The sequence below is a fragment of the Salminus brasiliensis genome, chromosome 1 (assembly GCF_030463535.1).
Source record: "Salminus brasiliensis chromosome 1, fSalBra1.hap2, whole genome shotgun sequence".
Lineage (NCBI taxonomy): Eukaryota > Metazoa > Chordata > Actinopteri > Characiformes > Bryconidae > Salminus > Salminus brasiliensis.
The window spans coordinates 5,838,496-5,861,537 of record NC_132878.1 but is presented as its reverse complement, the minus strand read 5'-3'; the positions used below and the strand labels follow the sequence as shown (position 1 = coordinate 5,861,537).

Genomic DNA, 23,042 nt, shown 5'->3' with positions numbered 1-23,042 from the left:
GGTGCTACATCCTCAGCTGGGTTAGCTTTTAGCCTAGCACCCACTGGCTTCCCTAAATGGCATCCTCACAGGTCAGCTTAGCTTTTGCCTGTAGTCTCTTAGCCATTGTAGCAATTGCTTTCCTAGTTTCCTTGCATGGCAACGCATCCCACCCATGTGCTTTCCCACAGCAGTGTCACCTCTGGTCAGCTTTTCTCCTTTCTTCAGTCAGCTTAGTCTAGCTTTGGCTTTAGCGGTTTTAGCCACTATCCCAGCTTGCTCACGCCTCTTATACCCCCTCAACCTCCCTGCATGAAGCAGCACTTTTCCACTCAACTGTTCTCGCTTCTGTGGTCCGTCTAGCATTAGCTTTTAGCCTTTCAGCCTTGCTTTTAGCCTGGAAGCCTGGGAATGCTTGTACTTGTGAGGTGGGTCTATTAAAAATTGTGTTGTAGCAGTTTGGGGTTTTGGAATTGGCCCGTTTTACAGCTCTGTTTTGGTTCTGCAACTCTTTGTCGCTTCTATGTACCGAACTCTCATTATTCAACCATGCCTAGATCAAGAAAGTCATCCATCGTGTGGCACCTTTTAGGGCTAAAGTAGTTTTGTATTAGTGTGTAAGTACATTTAAGCCCTTTTTATATACACATATACACTATATGGCCAAATGTTTGTGGACACCCTTTCTAATGAATGCATTCAGCTACTTTAAGTTGTACCCATTGCTGACACACATGTCCAAAAGCACACACAATTGTCTAGCTTGCCTAGTCCCTTTAGAGAAGTATTACCAATAGAATAGGACCCTCTAGAGCACATAAACATGAACCTCTTGGCACCATGCTGCCTACTGCCAGGCGTGGACTAGAGGGGTATAAACTCCCCCATGATGGTGAGTTTGTGGAAGGATGTTGAGTTGGGGAGTTGGTAATGAGGTGGGATAGGGATCATCCATCCAACATCCAGACCTCACTAAGGCTTTTGTCACGGAATACAATCAAATTCTTACAACAGTGCTTCTCCAAAACTTAGTAGACAGTCTTCTTCTTCCCTGGACAGTAGAGACAGTTGCTCCAACAAAAGCAGGATCAGCTCTTTTTATACCTTGATTCTGGGAGAAATAGTGAATGAGCAGGTGTCCCAATACTTTTGTCCATACAGTATATTTCAGTATGTTTCTTTTTTTATGGAGTTTGGTTCTGAGGTTTCTGGTTGGTTATAAGCTTTGGAGGTAGAGTCTGCATTGTTGACTGTTTCAAGATGGTCATTGGGTGTTACGAAAGCCTCTGCATTCAGAGTTGCCCTTGTTGCCAAAAATTCTGCATTTTATTGACTTTGGAATGTTTCTCGTCTTTTATAACAGAGTAAAAACACCATAATTCAATCAGAAATTAGACAGTAAAATTCTGCACGGTGGGCACTGTTGATTGCTGATATCTCATCCTCCAACTGCTTCTTCTTGTTCACGGTCAGCTTTACAGTGGAGCCAAAGGCAGCAAAAGGAAGGATGCAGCTGCTGGCTTTGTTAACCCTAGAGCCTGGCATCAAAAGGGGCAGTTAGAAAGGCCTGCCGTTTAGAGGATGTTCTAGTTTCAGCCAGACATAGTGGGTTTGGGCCGTCTTTTCCACTTAGGGCCAGAGTCTGAGCCTCAACTGGACCTTGTAGTTCTTGTTTTCATCTCATTCATGCATAAAAGGCCTTGAGGACTGGATCCAGTGGAAACAAGACCCAGTTCAAACTTGAATCCTGATCCGTAGTAGAAATATATACCATTTCCAGTTTGGTCAAGGCTTCAGTACTGGCCACTTGAGGAATAACGGAGTTGTGAAATTAAAGGTTTTAGCTTACCACTCTCAGGTCTGGTCTTTAAAATGGTCAGCACTACATTTACCATGACCTACAGCATCGATCAGACTGCATTGTGGTTCATAACATCAGAATTATCTTTGATATGTGGTTATTATTGGTGATGAATAGCTTCATACTGCATTTGGATGGTGAACGGATAGACAGCCAGTTGGATAACATGCACTTTTGTTCTGACCTGAATCAGGACAACTATGTAAGACCATGAAAAGCATCTAAACCACTGGCAGTCAATTTTATTTCTCTTGAGTTCTGATGTAAATGTGTGTAGAGTATCATTCCTGATGCCTAAAACAGATGGATTCCCATACACACACCTGCCCATGACCCTGTTTGACCTCTCATATTTGGGTATATTTAAGTATTCACCATTTATCCGACAAAGAGCCTTGGGATAGTGACCTCATAGGAGAAGAACATTTCAGTTTAAAATCGGACAGTTTCCAGAGTTGAGGCTTCAGGCTTCAGGACAAGGGTGTAAATCAATGAGATTGAGACTGACCCATGGGGTGTGTGACCTCAGCCTTCAGAAACCACCATCCCATCAACTAATCCCCTGACCTGACCTTCTCTGCTGTCTTGCCTTAGCTGACAGGACCTCCCAGTCAGGCCGAGGCCAAGACAGTTGGGAAACCCATCTACCCAAGGCCCCCCCATCCAAGAGACCCTGTTCTGCTTTGACCTCCCTCAATTCTAGCAGTTTTAAGCTTGGAGATGAAGATGCCCTTCCATATTACATAATTTTATTTTATTTTATAGACGCTCCACTCCAGACTTACAAAAAAGTGCCTCGCCGTTTACTCCGAAAATACCCTTAGCTAGTTTGTATCGACTAGGATACATAAAAAAATACCTTCTACTAAATACTAAAGGTCAGTATGGAGACCCAAATACTCATGGAAGAGGAGGGTCTCGCCCAGGGGAAGTTCTGTCCACCACTTCATTTTCCACCCTGCATTTTCTGTATTGGACAGTAGGCATCTCAGGTTTGTAATAGCCAAATCTTATAGTCGTCCACCCTCTAATGGAGATTTGGAGAACAATCAGACACTTCTACACAAGCCTTAAATGACCAATGAACCATATAATCATGTCTTCTCAGGGTAAAAAAAACACTTTCTAAGGATTTTGGTTAAGAAGTGACTGCCAAAACACATGTGTAGTGGGGAAATCACCCATGGGAAACACCCATCAACTCTTCCCTCTATGACCTGAAATGGAAGGGGGTTAATCCGCAGTCGATGGTGAAACTGGACAGCTTTGATCTCAGATCTGGGAGAAAGGATATTGAAGTAGACACACCGTGCCCTTGGTGCTTTGCTTAGGGTCAGCCTTGAAGAGTTGCTCATAAGCAAGTAGAGAAGGGAAGTTTGGAGATCAGATCCCTGCTGGAAAGGTCAAAGACTGGCCCAGAGCCCACTTTGAAGCAATCACTCGTTAATCCTGCAGTGCTGCATTAAATAAAGTGATCCCAACACTTCACTTCAACCCTGTGAAGTCGGTGCAGGCATGGTGGAGGGGGATTGCTACTTCTTTCAGAGTGTGAGGGAACACATCATATCTGTTTAGTCTACAAGTGCCATTTGTAGAAGGCTTGACCTGTTGGCCTAAAAAACCTCCCTGACTTCTACACGGTTTTAACTGTGTGCTCCTGAACTCGCTGCAGCCCAGACAGAAAGCCTCCTTTATGTATCTTCACCTTATTCTCTGAAGGGGTGGCCTGTAGGACCTGGCCTTGCATAATCTCCATAATACAAACCACATTTCCAGGGCGGCAGATGTGGATGGCCACAGTGTCTGGTCTGTCTCAAGCTGCTGCTTGCTTGCAGCATCGAGCTCTCCTCCTTCCTTTCTAGGAACTGTCAAGTGGATTTCCCATGGAGCTCCCTTTGGTTATGGGCGAATGGATCCAGTATGGCGAGGATGAGATGGAGTGAATGGGAACGAAGGGAGGGTGCTTGGCGGGCGAAGCGAGATGATGTCCTCCACCCTGTCAGTGAGCCCTGAACCATGTCTCTGAGCTACGTTAGCCAGACGTCATCGCCAACCACAGTAATCCCTGTTTACCAAAGACCCAGCAGGATAGACTGTGGAAACACTGGAGTTCCTCTCCTCTGTCACATTTCAGCCATAAGGCCGAGTTGATCCCCTTCACTATCTTGTACTTGAAGTATTGGGCAGCTGATGAATTGGGCAAAAAAAACCCTCGGCCAGTGATTTATCATTGCCGGTACGTGCACAACCTTATGGTGCATCATGGACGGATGGTCTCAGTAGCCAACATGGAAAGTTAAATTTGTTTGCAACTGGGAAAATCTGTTCTCCTGCGGTTTTGGGCTTAAAATGAGCGATTTAACCAGGAACTGTTGAAATTCTTAGAAATCGGGACCAGTCTATCATTAAGTTGATTCTCCATCAAACCTGCAACGGTCAGAACCCAGCCAGCAGTTATTGCGATCTGTCCAAAAATGCCCTCAACCTTGACTGCACTGTCACCAAATACAGTTACACCATTGTTTTTGTCCGGGAAGTCTTACTGGATGAAGTTACTGGAATGGCTAACATTTCTGTCGTTGTCCTACTCATAAGTGCTGATGTACATCTCTGTTATTTTTTCTAGGGCAGTATCAAATCTCTAAAAGCGATGGCCTTTTGGTTTATCAAGTACTATAAGATAATAAGTCTAGCTCAAGTGTCTTATTTGTACTCTTCCAGTGAATACTCCATTGCATCAATGGACAGAAGTATTGGGACGCCTACATATTACATCTGCAGGAGCTTTATGACCGTCTATTTGAAATTCCTTAGGCATTAATAAGGAGCTAGTCCCCCTTTACAGCTCTAACAGCAGCAGCAGGTCTGGAGCTTTGCAGCTATTAGAGACTTTCCTGCACTATGCTTTGAGCCCAGCACTCGGCCCTGACCCCGCTCTGTACCTTTACGTGGTCTTGCTGAGCAGCTGTGGTTCCTAAATGCTTCCACTGTTCAATAATAATACCACTCACAGCTGATGGAGGAAGATCTAGAAGGGAAGGTCTAAATTTCTCCAGCTGACTTGTTGTTGTTGGTGCAGCGGTGTCTCCTATTATATCCAGAACCACGCTGGAGTTCAGTGAGCTCTTCAGAACCTCCCAGTCTTTCACTAATGTGAGGAAGAAAGGCCGACTGCATGACTAGGGGCTTGATTTTATTTATAAGCCAAGCCTCTTTTATATCAATCATTCAGTCCTGTGTCCCAATACGTTTGTCCAAATAGTGCCTGGTGTTACTGGTGTAGCTCACATTCATAGCATTTTCATTTGCATTTCCGTAGTACCTGCTGACCTTCAAACAATGTCGAGCATCCTAATCTCTCTCCATCTCACTCCGTCTTCCCTTCTTGCTCTTTTTCGGGCCCTTACCGTCTCATTTTCCTCTCCCCGACATAAGCGGCGTAAGTGCTCCACTTACCCATGAGTCATAGGTGCAAACAGATTGTACCATCACACTTAAAGCCCCGCCAGCAGTTGAACGATGGGCTGCGAGCGCAGTTCCGATGACATGTCACCTTATTTCATGCCTTGTCATCAACATATATTTATGCATTAAGTGCATCGGTGAGCCCATTGACTTGTCATTTAGAGCCTGTGAAATGGCTTAGCTCGAATGACATCATATGAGTCCTTGAGTTCAGAGCCGTCGAGTGCGCGATAGCACACCACCACTAACTGAATACAGATGAATCTGTGCGGTGTGGACACTGATCACTGGATGAACAGCATTGCATGCACTCTCCCAGCTGTTGGAGGCCGTTGCATAAGGCCACTATTGGATTCCTCTGTTTCTGACTAATCTTATCTTCAAACTTAATGAACTCTTGTTCTTCATATATGTAGCCACCCAGCCTGACCTGCTGGAAGATTGCCCCAGAGGTCCCCTCTACCTGCGTCAGACCAGCTGCCACCTACCAGTCCGACCATCAGACCCCCCACCCACCACCACCCATACCAGACCAGCGACACACCCTCCTACCACTGCTACCTGTCTAGTGACCATGTTAAAACCTAATTGGACTCACCACTAAACCTATCTGCCACCATTATTAACTATCTACACCATGATTATTATATTATGATTATGATCAGAGCAGTTCAACAGTTTAGATGATTTGATAACTTTTATCATTAATTAATAAATAGTTCTGATCAGAGGAGGATGGGTTGGTCCCTCTTGTGAGTCTTGGTTCCTCCCAAGGTTTCTTCCTCCAGCTATGAGGGAGTTTTTCCTTGCCACTGTTGCTGTTGGGGCTCACTGGGGGTATTTGATCCTTCATGTCTTACGTTATTTCTTTTTTATCTCTGTCTTTTATTAATTACTAATTATGTAAAGCTGCTTTGTGATGACAACAGTTGTAAAAAGCCATACAAATAAATTTGACTTGACTGCAGAACACAGTCCACCCGAAGGTCCATTTCTTAGCATATACTCTTTTTTGGATTTACACCTTCTCAACAGGGTTCACTGATTTTGGTTCCATCAGACCTGCTCTCCTCTGTTCAACACGCCCCATCAAAGATACTGTGTGTTTGGAAGTGTTTAGACTAATTCAGAACAAGGCTGGGATTTAAGGTAAGCCCTCTGCCAGAGGGAGGCCTCAAGGAAATCAAGTCCATAGTAATTCAATCATCTGAGGTGGCTTCGGGGCTTCTGCTGTACCACTAGGCCATTGCCTCTCAGATTTCAGAGGATCTCTGATGTTCGCTGAAGTATAACTTTCAAACTAGAGGGTGTAAAAGAGGCCGTCTGGTATAAAATCCCTAGCCCTTGCACTGTGAACATGTGGGACACCTTGTTCTTATTTTACTACCGTGTTACTCCAGACACTGGTAGGTAAAGCCATATGCTGTAAGGACTTACTACCCATCTTACATTAAAAGGTCCTTTGGGTATTTTAGTAATGAATTAGTCATAAAGGCTATTTCAGACAATGATCTTTTTAGATGACTGCTGGACAATAAGTAGCTCTTACTGTTATATAGTGGGGTGCCAACATCATGGCCACAAGACTGTACGGTTTAAGGTTTTCCAGCAGCCACATTTCCAGCTAGTGAGTTCAAACTGGGGTGCTAATTAATAAATCTAGTAGTTACTTCAATAAAAGCCAGATGAACTCAGGTGAAGAAACAATGAATAAGCAGGTGTCCCAATAGTCAAGTCAAGTCAAATTTATTTGTATGGCTTTTTACAACTGTTGTCGTCACAAAGCAGCTTTACATAATTAGTAATTACTAAAAGAACAGAGACAAAAAAGAAATAATGGAAGACATGAAGGATCAAGAACCTCTAGTGAGCAGCCAAACTCCTTCAGAGTTGGAGGAAGAAACCTTGGGAGGAAAGAAGACTCACAAGGGGGACCCGACCCATCCTTCTCTGGTCAGAACTATTTATTAATTATTGATAAAAATGACCAAACCAGATACAACAGATAATAATTAATAATGGTAATATTAATAGTGGCAGATAGTTACGAGTCCATTTAGGTTTGAACATTAAACAGGTAACAGTGGTAGGAGGGTGTGCTGCTGGTCTGGTATGGGTGGTGGTTTGTGGGGGGCCTGATGGTCAGACTGGTAGGTGGCAGCTGGTCTGACGCAGGTAGAGGGGGCCTCAGCGGGCATTTACTCTGAGAAGGTAAAGAGACAGAGTTAGTTCTGAGAGGATATTATAGAGAGCAGAGAATGTTGAGCAGTATCAGAGTGTCTCTGACGACTCCGGCAGGTCTGACTATAACAGCCTCATTAAAAGGAGAGAGCCAGAAGGTAACACAGACATGGGAGCGCCCTGAAACCCAATACTTTTGTCCATATAACTCAAGCAAGTTTCCTGTCCCCCGCAAACAAATGTGGGGTGATTTACAAGTTACTGTTCGTAAATCTAACATCGGATCAGTAGTACAATACTACGGTATAATTTTCCAATTTATCAATGAATCATTTATTGAACGCCGATGCATTGTGCACCAGTGCAAAATATTAAACCCTCCAGGAGTTCCAGGACTGACTTGCCCGACTGTATATACTGTGAGGTATATTCATGCTTATAGCTCCGGCTTCTCATATTGGCAAGAGCCAGTGAGACTTCTTTCCAGGTCACCCCTATCAGTAAGCCAGCCGTGATGACCCATTGGAGGCCTTTGAGCGAAATCTTCTGGCTTGTATGCCAAGATCCCTGCGATGTTCAGCTTTCGCGTCGGTCTCAGGCCTTCCCTATTAAACGCTTGCACGACAAAGGTGCTCTTCATGCTCCGAGGCCTGGGGCCTATTTCATATGCCAGTTATTGTCCCCGGCGGCGCCGTATCTGCACAGCTTCTTCTGACACTATTTGAAAAATCTGTTTTCGTTCTCTTTCTGCCCTCACTTTTTTTTTACGGCCGTGTTTTACCTTTTTCTTCCCCTCATCTGTCGAGAGCGCTCCCTGGTTTCTTTTCCCCCTCCAACGCTGGGGAGCTTTCATGTTGTCGGGCCCGAGAGCGTTTTGTTGTTCTTGGCAGGTGACGTGAAGAAAAGCCTCATGTGAACCTCTGCTCTGGTATGAGGGCCAGTGTGAAAATCAGAAGAGGTTTGTGACACGCCACACATTCTGAAAGAGAGAGAGAGAGAGAGAGAGAGAGACTGAGGCTGAGAGACTGGATTCCTGATACTTGGCCAGGCTGATTTAGTTCCAGAAAGTGACAGTCTGGTAAAGTGCATGCTGAGCTGTCGCTGCCGCTTTCCTTTTAGGACCTCACATCCATGTCTGAGAAAGGCGAGGTGAGAAAGTAGAGGAGTAGTGTCTCCAGTGGGACTCGGCGATATGATGTGAAGTTCGAATCCCAATATTTTTATTAATGATATTTTTCTTGGCAAAGTTGAATAATGAGAGTTCAGTATCTGGAAGTGGCAGGGCCCCCGAGTGGTCCAGCGGTCATGCTGCAAGCCATCGGTAGCCGGAGCCTGAGAGAGCACAGTTGGCCAGGGTGCCACATCACCCCAGTGTAATGCTGGCCAGCACTGCCGTCTGCTGGCCGTTGCATCACGACCCGGGTACACGGCACTTTCCTCTGAGTGTGTTGGTTGCCTGGTGTCGTTGCATCGTGTCAGTGTGGAGAAAGTGGCGATGGCTGGCTGAGCATGTGTCAGGAGTCAGTGTATGTGTAAGTGGATCTAAATTGGGGAGAAATATAACAATAAATAAATAAATAAACAGTAGACGAATGTGACAGACTATGAACCTCAAACACTGCTGTTCCTCCTTCAAAAGAACATCAAAGGTGCAAAACAGGCCAATTCCAGAACCCTGAAACTGTTGTTTATTTATTTACACCCCAGAAATTTACATGAAGACTTTTGAGAGTAAACACGACGGCTAATTCTAGAGAATATGGAAACAAATATCTTGTTGCAGTGCTAAACTAGGCTAGGCTGGGACATTAGCTTAGCATCTGTGAGCTGTCAAGATAATGTAAACCAGCCGTTAAAAGCAAAGCTCATCATTTTTTTTATTATTTTTTTTTTTATGACCCTTCCATAAATGTAAAATCAGCATGTTTGATTCTGAGGTAAAATAACAGGGTGGTAAACAGGCTTGTAAAACCAGCATGAGCATATTTCACTGCAACCAAAGCAACATATGTATTATATTTATACAGAATAAATGCATTTATTTATTCTGTATTATTTGGCACCTTTAATGTTGAGACTGATCTGATCTGATGTGACATTTGCATAATCGTAGATTATACACAACTAATTTATGCTACTATGCTAATTGATGAGTGATAAATCATTTTTTTTTAATTAATGAATGCATTCAGCTACTTCAGGCTGCACCCATTGCTGATACAGATGTGCAAATGCACACAAACACACACAGACACAGCTTGTCTAGTCCCTGTAGAGACGTATTGCCAATAGAATAGGACTCTCTGGAGCAGATAAACATCATGAACCTATTGGCACCATGCTGCCTAATAATTCTGGAATTTCCCCACTGCGGGACTAATAAAGGACTATCTTATCTTATCTTATCTTATCTTATCTTATCTTATCTTAATGCCAGGTGTGGGATAGAGGGGTATAAAGCCCCCCAGCATTGAGCTGTGGAGCAGTGGAAGAACTGTGTTCTCTGGAATGATGGATGGTTGGTGCTTCATCCAGTACTTTTGGGATGAGTTGGGGAGTTGGGGGTGAAGTGGGATGGTAAACATCATTCAACACTGACTTCACTAAGGCTCTTGTTGCTGAATGCAGTCAAATCCTCACAGAAATGCTCCAGCTCCAAAATCTAGTAGGAAGCCTTCTTCCTCCCTGGACAGTAGAGACACAGTTACTGCAACAAAAGCTTGATTTCTGAAATATGAATAAATGAATTATTGAAGAAATGAATGTATTCGATTTACCAGTGTGCTTCACCAGTATATAGGCCTACTACAGCATTTAGGATGTGGGACAATGTCATACTGCTGTTCACTTTTATACCAGCATACCTCCCACAGCTAGTCCCCAGTGTAGGGCAGTGAGTGAGAGTGAGAGTGAGAGAGAGAGAGAGAGAGAAAGAGATAGAGAGAGAGAGAGAGAGAGAGAGATTTGGCAGTCTCAGGCTTTGTGTTGCTTTGCCTGCTCTTGTTGCTGACAGTGTCAGGTCTCCCCAGACTTTTGTCTTCCAAAGCCTACACTCGTTCAATTAAACGCGCCACTTGAGAAGATGGCTCGGGCCCTGCCAAGAGCCGGGAACAGTGTGTAATGTGTGCTGGAACTGCCAGAGCCGCGCTCCGTTTTGTCGCGTTAATCAAGGCTGGAGCAGTTTCACAGGGCATTTAGCAGATTTTATAGCACAATTCTGTTCTCATCTTTGACAAGATGTGGATATTTTTGATGCTCAGATGTGGCCTGTTAATTGTGTAGGAGAAGCAGTGTGTGGAAGTGTCTGGAAGACCTTGATTCCTGAGCTGTGTCGTCTCTGTCTCAGTTAAAAAGGACTTCATGTTCCTCGTGATTTAACAGTGCACCTCATTTTCTTGATGAGGGTCCTAAAACAGAGCGTGTGCTGAGGCATTTTCCCAGACCCAGACTAAACCTAAGCCTATGGTGATTATTTGTGTGGATGAGTCCAACACACCTTATCCAGACATCCTCCAACATTAAAACCACATGTAGGTCCCCTGAAACAGTGTTGCCTGAACAACCCAAACATGCCATGGACTCCAGAGGAGCTCTGAGGGTGCTCTGAGGGTGCTCTGTGGTGTCTGGACACCTTCAGACGTTAGCAGCAGATCTCATTAGATTCAAAACCCTGACTCTGTCTACAAAGCCAAGAACGGACCAGCCCCTCCATACTTGATGGCAATGGTCAAAAGCCCTTCGAGCTTCAAGTACAGCTCAGCTCGACCCGCCATCCCTCAAAATCTACAGAAGACGAGCGTCCAGCCTCTTTTCTGTCCTGCACCGAAGTGGTGGAACGAGCTTCCCCTGGGTGTCCGAATGGCAGAGTCCAGCCCAGACTGAAGACCCTCCTCTTCTGAGAGTACTCAGGTTAAGAGAAGAGTACTATGGTCACCTTACTGACTTGTGCTTAGTAATGTCTAAAGCTTAGAGGTATCTTTCAACTATTAGTCTATTCTAATTAGCTGAGGTCTTTCTTGGGTAAATAGCAAAGCACTTTTGTAAGTCGCTCTGGATAAGAGCGTCTGCTAAATGCCGTGAATGTTAATGCTGCGTTCCATCTACCTCAGAAGTTGGATGCTGGATCTGGGAAAGACCACAGCTGGTTTGTCACTCCAGTGTTTTATGGTGACCTATACCTATACCTATGAATAAGCGTCCACAGATGGATACAATGGATTCAGTGATACACCAATAGATAGCAGTGCTGATAAACTGTACAGTAGGTTGGTGAGGCTCGCTTGTAGAGGCATTCTAGTTAGGAGGCACCATAGCAACACCCTAGCAACCACTTATAGCAACACTATAGAAACCACCTGGAGTACCATAGCAACCATTACACATTGCCAAAGGTTAGAAATCCTTCTGGGTTCGCACTTTTCTGGTTCTTACGAACACATGAACACATCCCGCCCAGATGAACAGCTTTACAGATGATTTTCTCAGATGCCTAAAGGCTTCTGCTCAGGGCTGTTTGAAGCGCTAACCTGTTTTAAGGGGAGGAAGAAAAAAAGGAAAGACAGGAAAAGAAGAAACACCAAACAAGTTTCCTGCAATAAATCTTTTGACACATTTAAACACACAAGTCCCTATTTTGTGTGGGTGTAGACCTGTATGCGAGTGCAGGTATATATATGTGTGTGTGTGTGTTTTCCTCTCATTTTCGTTTTATGGGGCTTTCACTGGTGTGCTGTTTTAGTTATTTTCTCTCCTCCGCTTGTGCACCCGGCCCAGAACGGACACAAACAGGCGCGTAAAACTCCCGCCCTTGTCATTCATCTTTAAGTGCTAATTTGAATGATTTGTTTGGCCTCTTATTAAATGTTACTGCTTCCCTGCCCATTAGACCAGGCACCTTATAACTCTGCTGACGGCAGCGCGAAAAACCTGGCCTCACGTGAACCTGCAGTGTTTGCAATAGCGGCCCGCCGGTGCCCAAACGCTCCGGTAATTTGGCTGCGTCGCTTTTGTTAATCAGCGGAGAAGGGCTTGTGTTTCCCCTGGGGAAGCTGGCCAACGCAAATGCAAATAATGAGGCCTTTGTATGTTTTTTTTTCTCCCTCTTTCTCTCTCTCTCTTTCTCTCTCTCTCTCTCTTTCTCTCTCTCTCTTGTTCATTTTTTTATTATGAGCCGATGTGCTCGCATACAAGTGTGTGTGTATGTATATGTGTGTCCGCCTGCTGGATGGATAGACCAAGGGCCTAGAAAGTCAGTGCTGGAGAATGCATGCATATGATCTTAGTGGGTGGCTGCCTGAGTGCATATGTATGTGGGGTTTTAGTGTGCGGAAGGAGGAGCCATTCAGACATTAATACTACTTGATGGTCTGTATATGACCTGCTATTTAATCCCAGCCCCTTTTGTCTCCATCAGTATTTCTACTTTAAGCACCCCACACTCTCCCCATGTTCCTGCCCTCGGTCTTAGCTTAGTTACCAGTAGCTTCGCCTGTCATTCCTCAACTGGAAGGGCAGCTAGGGAACTTAAAGTGGTTGTTTGATGGAAATTCATGAACCCCCCCCCCTTAGCCAAGATACCCCCTCCTTTCCCTCAGTCAAGATATACTTTTTAGTTTTGCTGAAGAGCTACAAGGCTGTAGTGGTTTGTGTGGCGCAGTGGATAACACCACTACCTGCCAGTGAGCCTGAGATTGGGGTTTTGATACCTGGTCCGGGTGGCTATGCTGCTCTACACCAGTAAGAGACTCAAGACTACATTGGCTACATTGGCTAACGTCTGTAATACGCATACTCTGGTAAATCACTCTGGATGAGTGCAATGAGCATCAGCTAAATGCCATAAATGTAAACGTACATATAGCTAACAAGGCCGACTGCGTGGCTAGGTGCTGGATCTTATACACCTGTGCCAATAGGAAGGAATGAGACACACCTGAATTCAATGATTAAAAGGTGTCCCAATATAAGAGGTGTATCCATATAGGGATAACTATGTAGATCAGATCATTCAGTTTTTAGGATTCCACTTCCATGCAGTCGGCCTTTACAAAGAATGGGTGGTTCTAAAGAGCTCACTGGCTACATTGGCTTTCGTCTGTAATACGCATACCCCGGTAAATCACTCTGAATGACAGCATCAGCTAAATGCCGTAAATGTAAACGTACATATAGCTAACAAACACATACCCGCCATGTCTCCAGAGAGCTCTTTAGAACCACCCTTTCTTTGTAAAGGCCGACTGCATGGCTAGGGGCTGGATCTTATGCACCTGTGCCAATAGGAATGAATGAAACACCTGAATTCAGTGATTAAGAGGTGTATCCATATAGGGATAACTATGTAGATCAGATCATTCACTTTTTAGGATTCCACGTTTCCAAGTATACTGGCTTCACGAGAAATACCCACGCTTGCACGCACCGCTGTTGAGCTATGTGGCCTGGATGTTTCCTCTCCCGATGCACGTCTTGTTTTTGGCCCATGCGCTGCAGATTGGGTTACGGGTTTGTGGGATCCCAGGCCGTAACCGCAAGCCAGCTATTTGTTTGTGTCTGAGTGTCCGCAGTGGGAGGCGGAAAGAGAGGTGCCTAGCCCCCTGCGCCACCACCGTCCACGCCACCCCGACATTCCGACCCTTTGTTCAAGTCCCAGCTCTTCCCGAGTGGTCCCGACCAATATCAGTTACAGTACCGCAAGACTGCGGGGGGTGTAAAAGAACACCCCCCTCTTCCCCAACATCTTGCACGTTTCAACCATATGTAACGGTCCCAGTAGGAAAAGTGCATCCTAATGATGTATGCAGAGAAATAAATGCTAAGCTGGGGTGGAATGAGCACTGGAATCTCTGCTGCTACTGTAGCAACGGTTTATATGAAAGCGATGTAAAAATATTAATAAGAACAGTAAGTAAGAGCAAGAGAAAAGTCTTGTTTTACTAAATATTTAGTTTTGAAAGATACTTTAAATATACTATTCTTCATATTGTGAATTTCACGATGAATGGAATGATAGAAATGCTCCAAAATATTTTTACATTGACTTCCATTGAAAGTTAATTTTTTTTTTCCTTCGACTGTAAAGTTCCTGTGTTGAAGATTTGATGTTTTTTGTACTTTATTATTGTTTCAGGGCTCCCATATTAGCTCTTGGCTAGCGTGTTTGCCTGAAAACAACATATAAAGAAATGCAGCTTTTCTTTCAAATATGATATGATATGATAATCCATTATTAGTCCTACAGTGGGGAAATTCTCAGTGTCACAGCAGAAAAGGAATAGCAAGACACTCAGATGCAAAAACGTAGATAAATTACACCATATACACAATATAAATATTATTATATAAGTAAAAAAGCAATAATATTATTTACAGATTATTTACAGGTAATTGCAAATAACTCTTAATTGCACGTGTGTGTGTGTGTGTGTGTGGGGGGGGGTATTGCACATTGTATTTATGGGAGCCCTCAACAGTTAGAGTGCCGGGTTGTGGGTTCGATTCCCAGGCTGCCACTGTTGGGCCCTTGAGCAAGGCCCTTTACCCTCTCTGCTCCCCGGTGCTGGAGGTGTGTGTGTTCACTACCACAGATGGATTAAATGCAGAGGACACATTTTGCTGTACAGTGACAATATACATGCACCTTTACCTTTTATAGTAGGTAGCCTAAATTAACTAGCTTATGGACACTGACAACAAAGCATTCAGTATAAGCAAATAGATTTAAATAACGTGTCATATTTGTAACCTAAAAATGACTAAAAAAGAAAATAACAAAAGAAAAAAGATGCTTAACCAACCATCAGTTCACAAGCCAGCTAATTACTTCCTCTTGAAAATATATAGTCTTATATATAAACCTTAAAAGTCAATGTATCTCTTAAAAGATGGGGGAGACAAAAACAATTGTTTTATCACTAAAACAATTAAATTAGTTGCAGGTTAAAAAAAAAAAAACAAGTACAAAAAGAACACGTACATCTTAACATCTTCCTTTAATTAATGAAGCAAAATAAGCGACATCTTTTTACCAAACTGACTGTTGAGCTAAGCACTGCTGGCTTTCACTTGTAAAACATGCTAACAAGCTACCAGAGGTAACTGAGTTCAGAGTACAATGACATTCCCTCATTTCACTCTTAATTAGTATTACTATAGTACAACTAAAAGTGCCCCAGAGGCCGAAATCTGCCTGCAGCGTTGAGTGCAGAGTTAGGCCATTTCCCTCCCCCTTCTTTGGATGCATGCTGTTTTGCATCCTTGAGCATAACTGATTGCAGATAGGCTTCAAGAGGCCAGTGCTGAAATGCATATGCAATGCAGCAGTAATTACTCAGTGTATTCGAGTACGAGTGATGGCTAGCAAAAGTAGGTCTAAACAGGAAAAGGTGGAATCTGTTGCTTATCAGCCAGTCAATTGCCTTGCGTTGGTTCGAATTAGGATGGTTTACTACAAAGCTGACCTTAGATTAGGGAATTACAGGCTTGTCTAATTCAGCCCTGTAATGGGTATGTAATGGATTTGGGATCTTTTTTTTTTTAAAGCAAAGGTTAAGAAGGTGCTTCAGCCAAACCTGAAATGCAACCAGAAATCAAAGGCTTGTTGAAAGTTCTTTAGGAAGGACCTGTAAGGCAGAACCTTAGCTTTAGGTTCTAAGGATAAGTAAAGATTTGTGTAAAGGTAAATGTGTCCTGAGCGGTGGGCAGCCAACTCCAGCGCCTGGGAAGCAGAGAGGGTAAAGGGCCTTGCTCAAGGGCCCAACAGTGGCAGCTTGCCGAGCTAGGGAATCGAACCCACAACCCTGTTATCAATAACCTGATGCTCTAATCGCTGAGCCACCACTGCCCCATATGTTTAAGTACTGTGACTGATGATTGCACCTATTGCGGCGTGGGCCTACATTGGGCTATTTTGAGTATGTAGTGTTGCTTTACGGTATAAGCGACGTAACCTGCACTCCTTTATATAGATTTAGCAGACTATAGATTTCTAGAGTGTAACTGATGTGTGTGTGTGTGTTTTTGCATTGGTCTTTAGGGATGTGAAGCCTACAGTGAATTACACATACCAGGTACAAACATTGTCCAGATGGGGTGAGAGTGAGCCATCCCCTCCTCTTACTCACTGTCTCGGAAGGCCATACTGCGGAGATGGAATCATCCAGAGGTGAGGTTTTTCATGAATGGGCAGGAGAAACCACCACCACCACTCTACACCAAGACTCCTAACTCTACATTCTCCCACCTGTGTAACATGGTTCTAATGTAATCTGGATAAGGGCATGTAAAAACTCAACAACTTGCTACAACTAATCGACAAAACTGTTAATAAACAAATTGCATTATTAATTAGTTGGCTTAACGTCATCTGGAGATCCCATTTACAGTACTCCATATGACCAAAAGAGGGAAAGCACTGCTAAGGCTGTAGTGCATGACACAAAAAGTCTAAATCGCGAGAGAAACACAAAGAACATACACTGTGTCTACAGCTGAAGATCAACAGGGTTATAGAGTGCTTAAATCAGAGCTGCAACAGCAGTCAAGCAGGTGGAATCATCCAGAGGTGAGGTTTTTCATGAATGGGCAGGAGGAACCAGAAATGGACTAAATGCTTTTTGAGGATTGCAGCAGTGGGACCATACATGTGTCCTAACCTACATGTAGTCTGGACACGACAAAGACTTTCTCACCAGTGGTCATCAAGCTTGTCAAGTAATTGGCTAATAGACAAGTCTTTCCTCAGGATGATATGGGGGTGTTAATGCAGTGAAAGCACTACAATGTTTAGGACGGGGGAACTCCAGGACCAGGGCTGGAACATAAGCTGTGAGCTAATGCAACAAATAACCAGCACATATTCCTTAATTGTCAACAATGGTTGATGCTGGGGTAGCTGTTAAATAGTAGCAGATACTTGACTGCTCACATATTAGTGCAGGTCAATGATTTGTATCTACAGTATCATTAATATGAAGACACATTGACGTGTTCCCATCCATATCAAAAAGGTCAACAAGGAATGCTGAATAAACATTAATATTACATTGATACTTCTTTGGCCTTCTTCTTGCTCTGATAATCTTGAATTATTGAATCACATAGCATAGGTCATACAAATAGTGGGGTGGCTCTATAACCAAACATTGCATAGTATGTCTTGAAAAGAGCCTTTTGAGATTCAGTATGTGAGCACAGATCACTGATGGGCATATGCTGCTCTACGTTATTGTAGAATGCATAGTTTCATGACTTAAGTAGTGTAGGACTAGAGAACCCAGTACCCTTATCCCACACCTGGTTGTTTCATGCAGCAGTATTGATTAGGATGTGTGAATGCAGGTCATTTCAAGGCACAGGTTGGTTTACATTGAAGGTAGTAGAAAAGATCTGAGCAGGCAATCAGAATTGAGGTGTGGCTCAATCAAATAAGGGACCAATTATTGGTGTGTGGTTTATATATCTTTAAACAAGGTCACAAACGGGTCAATGAGTACGCCAATGATGATGATGATGATGATCCACCTGCTTTCAGGTCCCGAGGAGAGCAGTGTGATGATATGAACTCCATGAATGGGGATGGATGCTCCAGTCAATGCAAGAAAGAGCCTTTCTTCAACTGTGTTGGTGAGTCTTGTGTTTGTGTGACAGTGGCGCAGTGGTGGTGATTGGGTTGGTTAGGCTTTATAATGATCTAAGACCCAATAGTTGTTTATATGTCACTTAGGATTATTATAATCAGTGTTATATAAAAGCCTTGTGTCTCTAAAATCTCACAAAACCGAAGAAGCCGAAAAGTTTCAATGGAGGTCTATGTACAATGACGATTTGACACAATGTAAAGAACAACTGCCGGATTTACATTAATTTACATTATGTGGACATGTGACAGTGTGACAGTGTCAGTATACTTTTATTCCATTTCTGAAAAATTCTTGTTGTGTTTGTTCTTACAACAAATATGTTCATAAAATCACAAACAGGCAATGAAAATGAATCTCTTTCCTTAAGACCTCATCAGAAGGCCTGTTGTTTGTCGCCAGGCAGTGCGACATCCTCGTGAAGTCTGGAAGACATTTCATTCAAAAGAACAGGCCAATAAATTCAGAACGGATGCCTTGGCACCTAGTCCGGCTCTCTGCTTTATGCATAAACGAGCCCTTTCCACTCTAGCTCCCCTTTTGTTTTGGCCCAAGGAAACTTATGTCACGTCAAGGCCGCGGTGCCCACATGTGGAAAAGGCCCTCGCAAACATGGTATTAACAGGTTTCCGACGCAGGCAGCACATGAAAAGAGTCAAGTTACGTGGGATTAGAAGCAGCGGTTGTTTTTCAAGGTGTTTGCCTTGAGGATACCTCGAACAGTCGTCCCACAACAAGTGCAAACACCAGAAAATCTGGGTTATGTAACTAAAACGGACTTGACCTTAAGTCTCTGGCCATATGTCACCTATGACAGCCTTACGTAGAGTCTCACCGGCTGTGCTGTCTGTCAAGGCCGTTGGGATGCCAGCAGGCAGATTTTTCTTCCACTGTCCGCCTACTCCTACTTTTAGAGGAAGAAGTCACATCTGCATGGCGGCTTGGAGTATTTGTCATTTTCAGATGGAAATTGGATGCAGAAATGGATAAATCATCTGCGCGTCGGCCTGTGCCTTTCCGACCGTACGTCTGACAGCCTGACCAGGTGGAGTGTTTTTTACACTCATCATTTTCTCTTAACTCTTTGAAGTCCCCGGCGTCTTCCAATCTAAACTCCATTAGTGTTTGATAGTAAATATTTTATTATGTGCTTGAAGATTTTGCCAAAATGTCTCAGATAAGACTTGCTCTGAAGGCAGAAATTGGACATGCACCACAGTAATATAGGAAAATATACAAATATGGGCTGTTATTGGGCCTCATTTATGAAATGCTAGTGGTGTGAAAAATTTTGGAGTCAGCAACTGCTTGATTATGCTGGTCTTGCTGGTAGAACAGCTTCATTATGCTGAAAAATCCAGACCAGCTGTTTCAGATGGTCTAAGCTGGTGTTTGATGGTCATCCAGACAAATACATACTGTAATGGGAAGCAAACTGGTTAACCAAATCTTGACCATGGTGCATTTGATTTTGGTCATGCTTTTTCATGCTGGTCAAACAGCTTGATTATGCTGGTCAAGCTGGTCAAACAACTTGAAATGTGTCCTCTGCATTTAACCCATCTGTGGTAGTGAACACACACTCACACACACTAGTGAACTAGGGCCAGTGAGTACACACACACACCCAGAGCAGTTGGCAGCCAACTCCAGCGCCTGGGGAGCAGAGAGGGTAAAGGGCCTTGCTCAAGGGCATCAAACCCACAACCTTGTTATCGATAGCCCGGCGCTCTAACCGCTAAGCCATCACTGCCCTGTCTTGCCAATTATGCCGGTCATGCTGGTCAAACAGCTTGATTATGCCGGTCATGCTGGTCAAACAGCTTGATTATGCCAGTCATGCTGGTCAAACAGCTTGATTATGCTGGTCAAACTGGTCAAACAGCTTGATTATGCCGGTCATGCTGGTCAAACAGCTTGATTATCCTGGTCTTGCTGGTCCAACAGCTTGATTATGCTGGTCATGCTGGTCAAACAGCTTGGTCATGCTGGTCAAACAGCTTGATTATGCTGGTCATGCTGGTCAAACAGCTTGATTATGCTGGTCAAGCTGGTCAAACAGCTTGATTATGCCGGTCATGCTGGTCAAACAGCTTGATTATGCCGGTCATGCTGGTCAAACAGCTTGATTATGCGGGCCATGCTGGTCAAACAGCTTGATTATGCGGGCCATGCTGGTCAAACAGCTTGATTATGCTGGTCAAGCTGGTCAAACAGCTTGATTATGCCGGTCATGCTGGTCAAACAGCTTGATTATGCCGGTCATGCTGGTCAAACAGCTTGATTATGCGGGCCATGCTGGTCAAACAGCTTGATTATGCTGGTCAAGCTGGTTGAACAGCTTGGTCACACTGGCCAACCTGCTTGGTGATCCTGGTCAACCAGTTTGGTCTACTGGGCAAGCTTGAACATACTGGTGGTCTAGCTTGGTCAGGTTGGTCATGCTTGTAGACCAGCTAAACCATCAAACACATACCCTTTACTGGGCAAAAGTTGAGCTGCTTAACCAGCTTCACCAGGCTTTTTTTCAGCAGGGATATTTCATATATAGGTCATTCATTTTGAACAGGGGAGGAAGAATCACCCATATCTGTATCTGTACATTTTCCTGAAGCCATTTTCTTTCAGTGCCGTTAAGAATCAGGCTTCATATACTGTTAATAAATACTCCAGTGTTGCTTTTTTAAATATGATATTCAGAGCTTATTGCTGTGTTATGAAGTTATGTTGGCAGCCTTCATTTCAGGGTGTCGCCAAAGATTCACTGTAGCTGAACCTGAACCTGATCACAGAACAAGCTTTCAGATACCGAGCAGAAGGCCCCAGATTCTGACACCTAGGAGAGCTGGAGAAGGGCCGCCTTGATGGATGTGTGTGTGTTTTCAGCATAACTGCTATGAGCAGGGTGTATGAGAATGTAAGAGTGTGTGTGCGTGTGTGCCCCCTTCAGCAGCCCCTCGTTTCAACATCAGCAGAGCTAAGCTGAGGGGAGCACTGGAATTTGCGCAGAGGCCAACTTGGCACGGCCCGTCTCCGTCCCCCTTACTGGAACCCCTGAGTCTGAGAGAGAGAGAGAGAGAGAGAGAGAGAGAGAGAGAGAGGGAGAGGGAGAGAGAGAGAGAGAGAGAGAAAGAGAGAGAGAGAAAGAGAGAGAGAGAGAAGGTTAAGGGCGAGAGACAGAGGCAGAACAAGGATGTAAAATAAGAGATAGTGAAAGAGCTAGAGGAAAGAGAGGGAGAAAGAGAGAGAGAGGTGGAAAAGAAATTAGAAATAGCGAGGAAGTAAGCAGTGTGAGAGACAGTGAGAGAGAGAGAGAGAGAGAGGTGGTAAACATGATAAAAATGGAAATTAAAAGAGTGAATTTGGAACAGAAGAGAAATTGATAGAGCAAAAAAAAGGGAGAGAGAGAGAGAGTGAGAGAGAGAGAGAGAGAGAGAGAGAAAGAGAGAGAGTGAGAGAGAGAGAGAAAGAGAGAGTGAGAGAGAGAGAGCGAGAGAGAGAGAGAGAGAGAGAGAAAGAGAGAAAGTGAGACTGGAAAAGAAAAGAAAGGAAGAAAGTGAGAGAGAGAAAAAAGAAAAGAAAGAGAGAGAATGTAAGAGAAGATCAAGTGAGAGAGCAGGAAAAGGGGAGAGAGCGAGAGAGAGAGAGAGAGAGAGCGAGAGAGAGAGAGGTGGAAAAGATGTGAAACAGCAAGAAATGGAGAAGAAAAGAGAAAGCAAGAAGGTGAGAGTTAGAAAAAGAAGTGGGGGAAGGGGAAAAGAAGAGAGAGAGAGAGAGAGAGAGAGAGAGAGGGAGGGAGAGAGTCTAAAGTGGGAACAGGTGGAATTAAAAAAGACAGAAGTTGGAAAATAAGAGACACTAAGAGCAAAAGAAAAGAGGAGAGAAGAAGAAGAAGGAGGCGGAGCGCGAGAGAGCGTGAGAGGGAGTGAGAGGGAGTGAGAGGGAGTGAGAGGAGGGAGGGAGGATAGAGTGAAGAAAGATTGAGAGAGCGAGAGAGATTGAGAGAATGTAAGTGTGAGTGGTGGGGGAATGAGTGAGAGAGAGAGAGAGAGAGAGAGAGAGTAAGAGAGAGTAAGAGAGAGAGAGAGTAAGGAAAGGGGAGACAGGGATGGACAGGAGGAAGATGAGGACTGAGTGAGAGAGGTCTCCAGCTACGGTGTCTGGAAAAGCCATCCATCTCTCTCTCTCTCTCTCTCTCTCTCTCTCTCTGTCTTCCCCTCGTCTCTAAATAAAGACCATAGACCTTAACCTGACAAATTCATCAGATCCTGTTTCTCCGCCTCTCTCCTCCTTATCTCATATGCAGGTCAAACACAAAAAGTTGTGGCCAAAAATTTGTGGACACCTGCTTGTTCGATGTTTTCCCAAACTCAAGAATTTTGAAGAGAAGCACGTCCCCTTTTTGCCGCAGTAACAGCCTCTACTCTTCTGGAACGGCTTAACACTAGATATTGGAACATTTCTGCGTGGAGGATTTGATTGCATTCAACCTTATGAGAACACTGGTGAGGTCAGCTACTCATGCTCTAACTCATCCCAAAATTTTGGGTGGAGCTCCATTACTCCAATAATGGGGGGCTTATACCCTTCCAGCTCATGCATGGCATTGAGCAAGGTGACCTGAAGCATAGACCGACCCGATGACGAGGACATGTGTCTCTGCTGGGGAGACAGAGGGGAGAAAAGTGAGGGAGGGAGGACAGAGGACACCAGAAATGCATTGTATCTCTTTAAAGGCACATACTGCTGTCTGCTGGCAGGAGACGTCCATGCCTATAACACCCCCCCCCAGCCTTTTTTTTTCCTTTTTCCCCACTCTGCATGTCAGCGGGTTCAAACTTCTGTTCCTGCCTCGTCCTGATGGAGCGTGAAGAGATTTTGGTTGGACTTTTACGTCTAGAGCGGCTTCCAGCAGAAAC

At 44.2% G+C, this 23,042-nt stretch overlaps 1 protein-coding gene across 1 annotated transcript in view; it reads left to right on the top strand.

The window, feature by feature from the left end:
• The window catches only part of pappaa (pregnancy-associated plasma protein A, pappalysin 1a), a 145,808-nt gene that overhangs the window by 48,371 nt on the left and 74,395 nt on the right, over positions 1-23,042 (top strand). The window contains exons 9-10 of the mRNA XM_072692737.1: positions 16,521-16,649; positions 18,018-18,109. Coding sequence (XP_072548838.1) covers positions 16,521-16,649; positions 18,018-18,109 — 221 coding nt within the window. The remainder of the gene's footprint in view (positions 1-16,520; positions 16,650-18,017; positions 18,110-23,042) is intronic.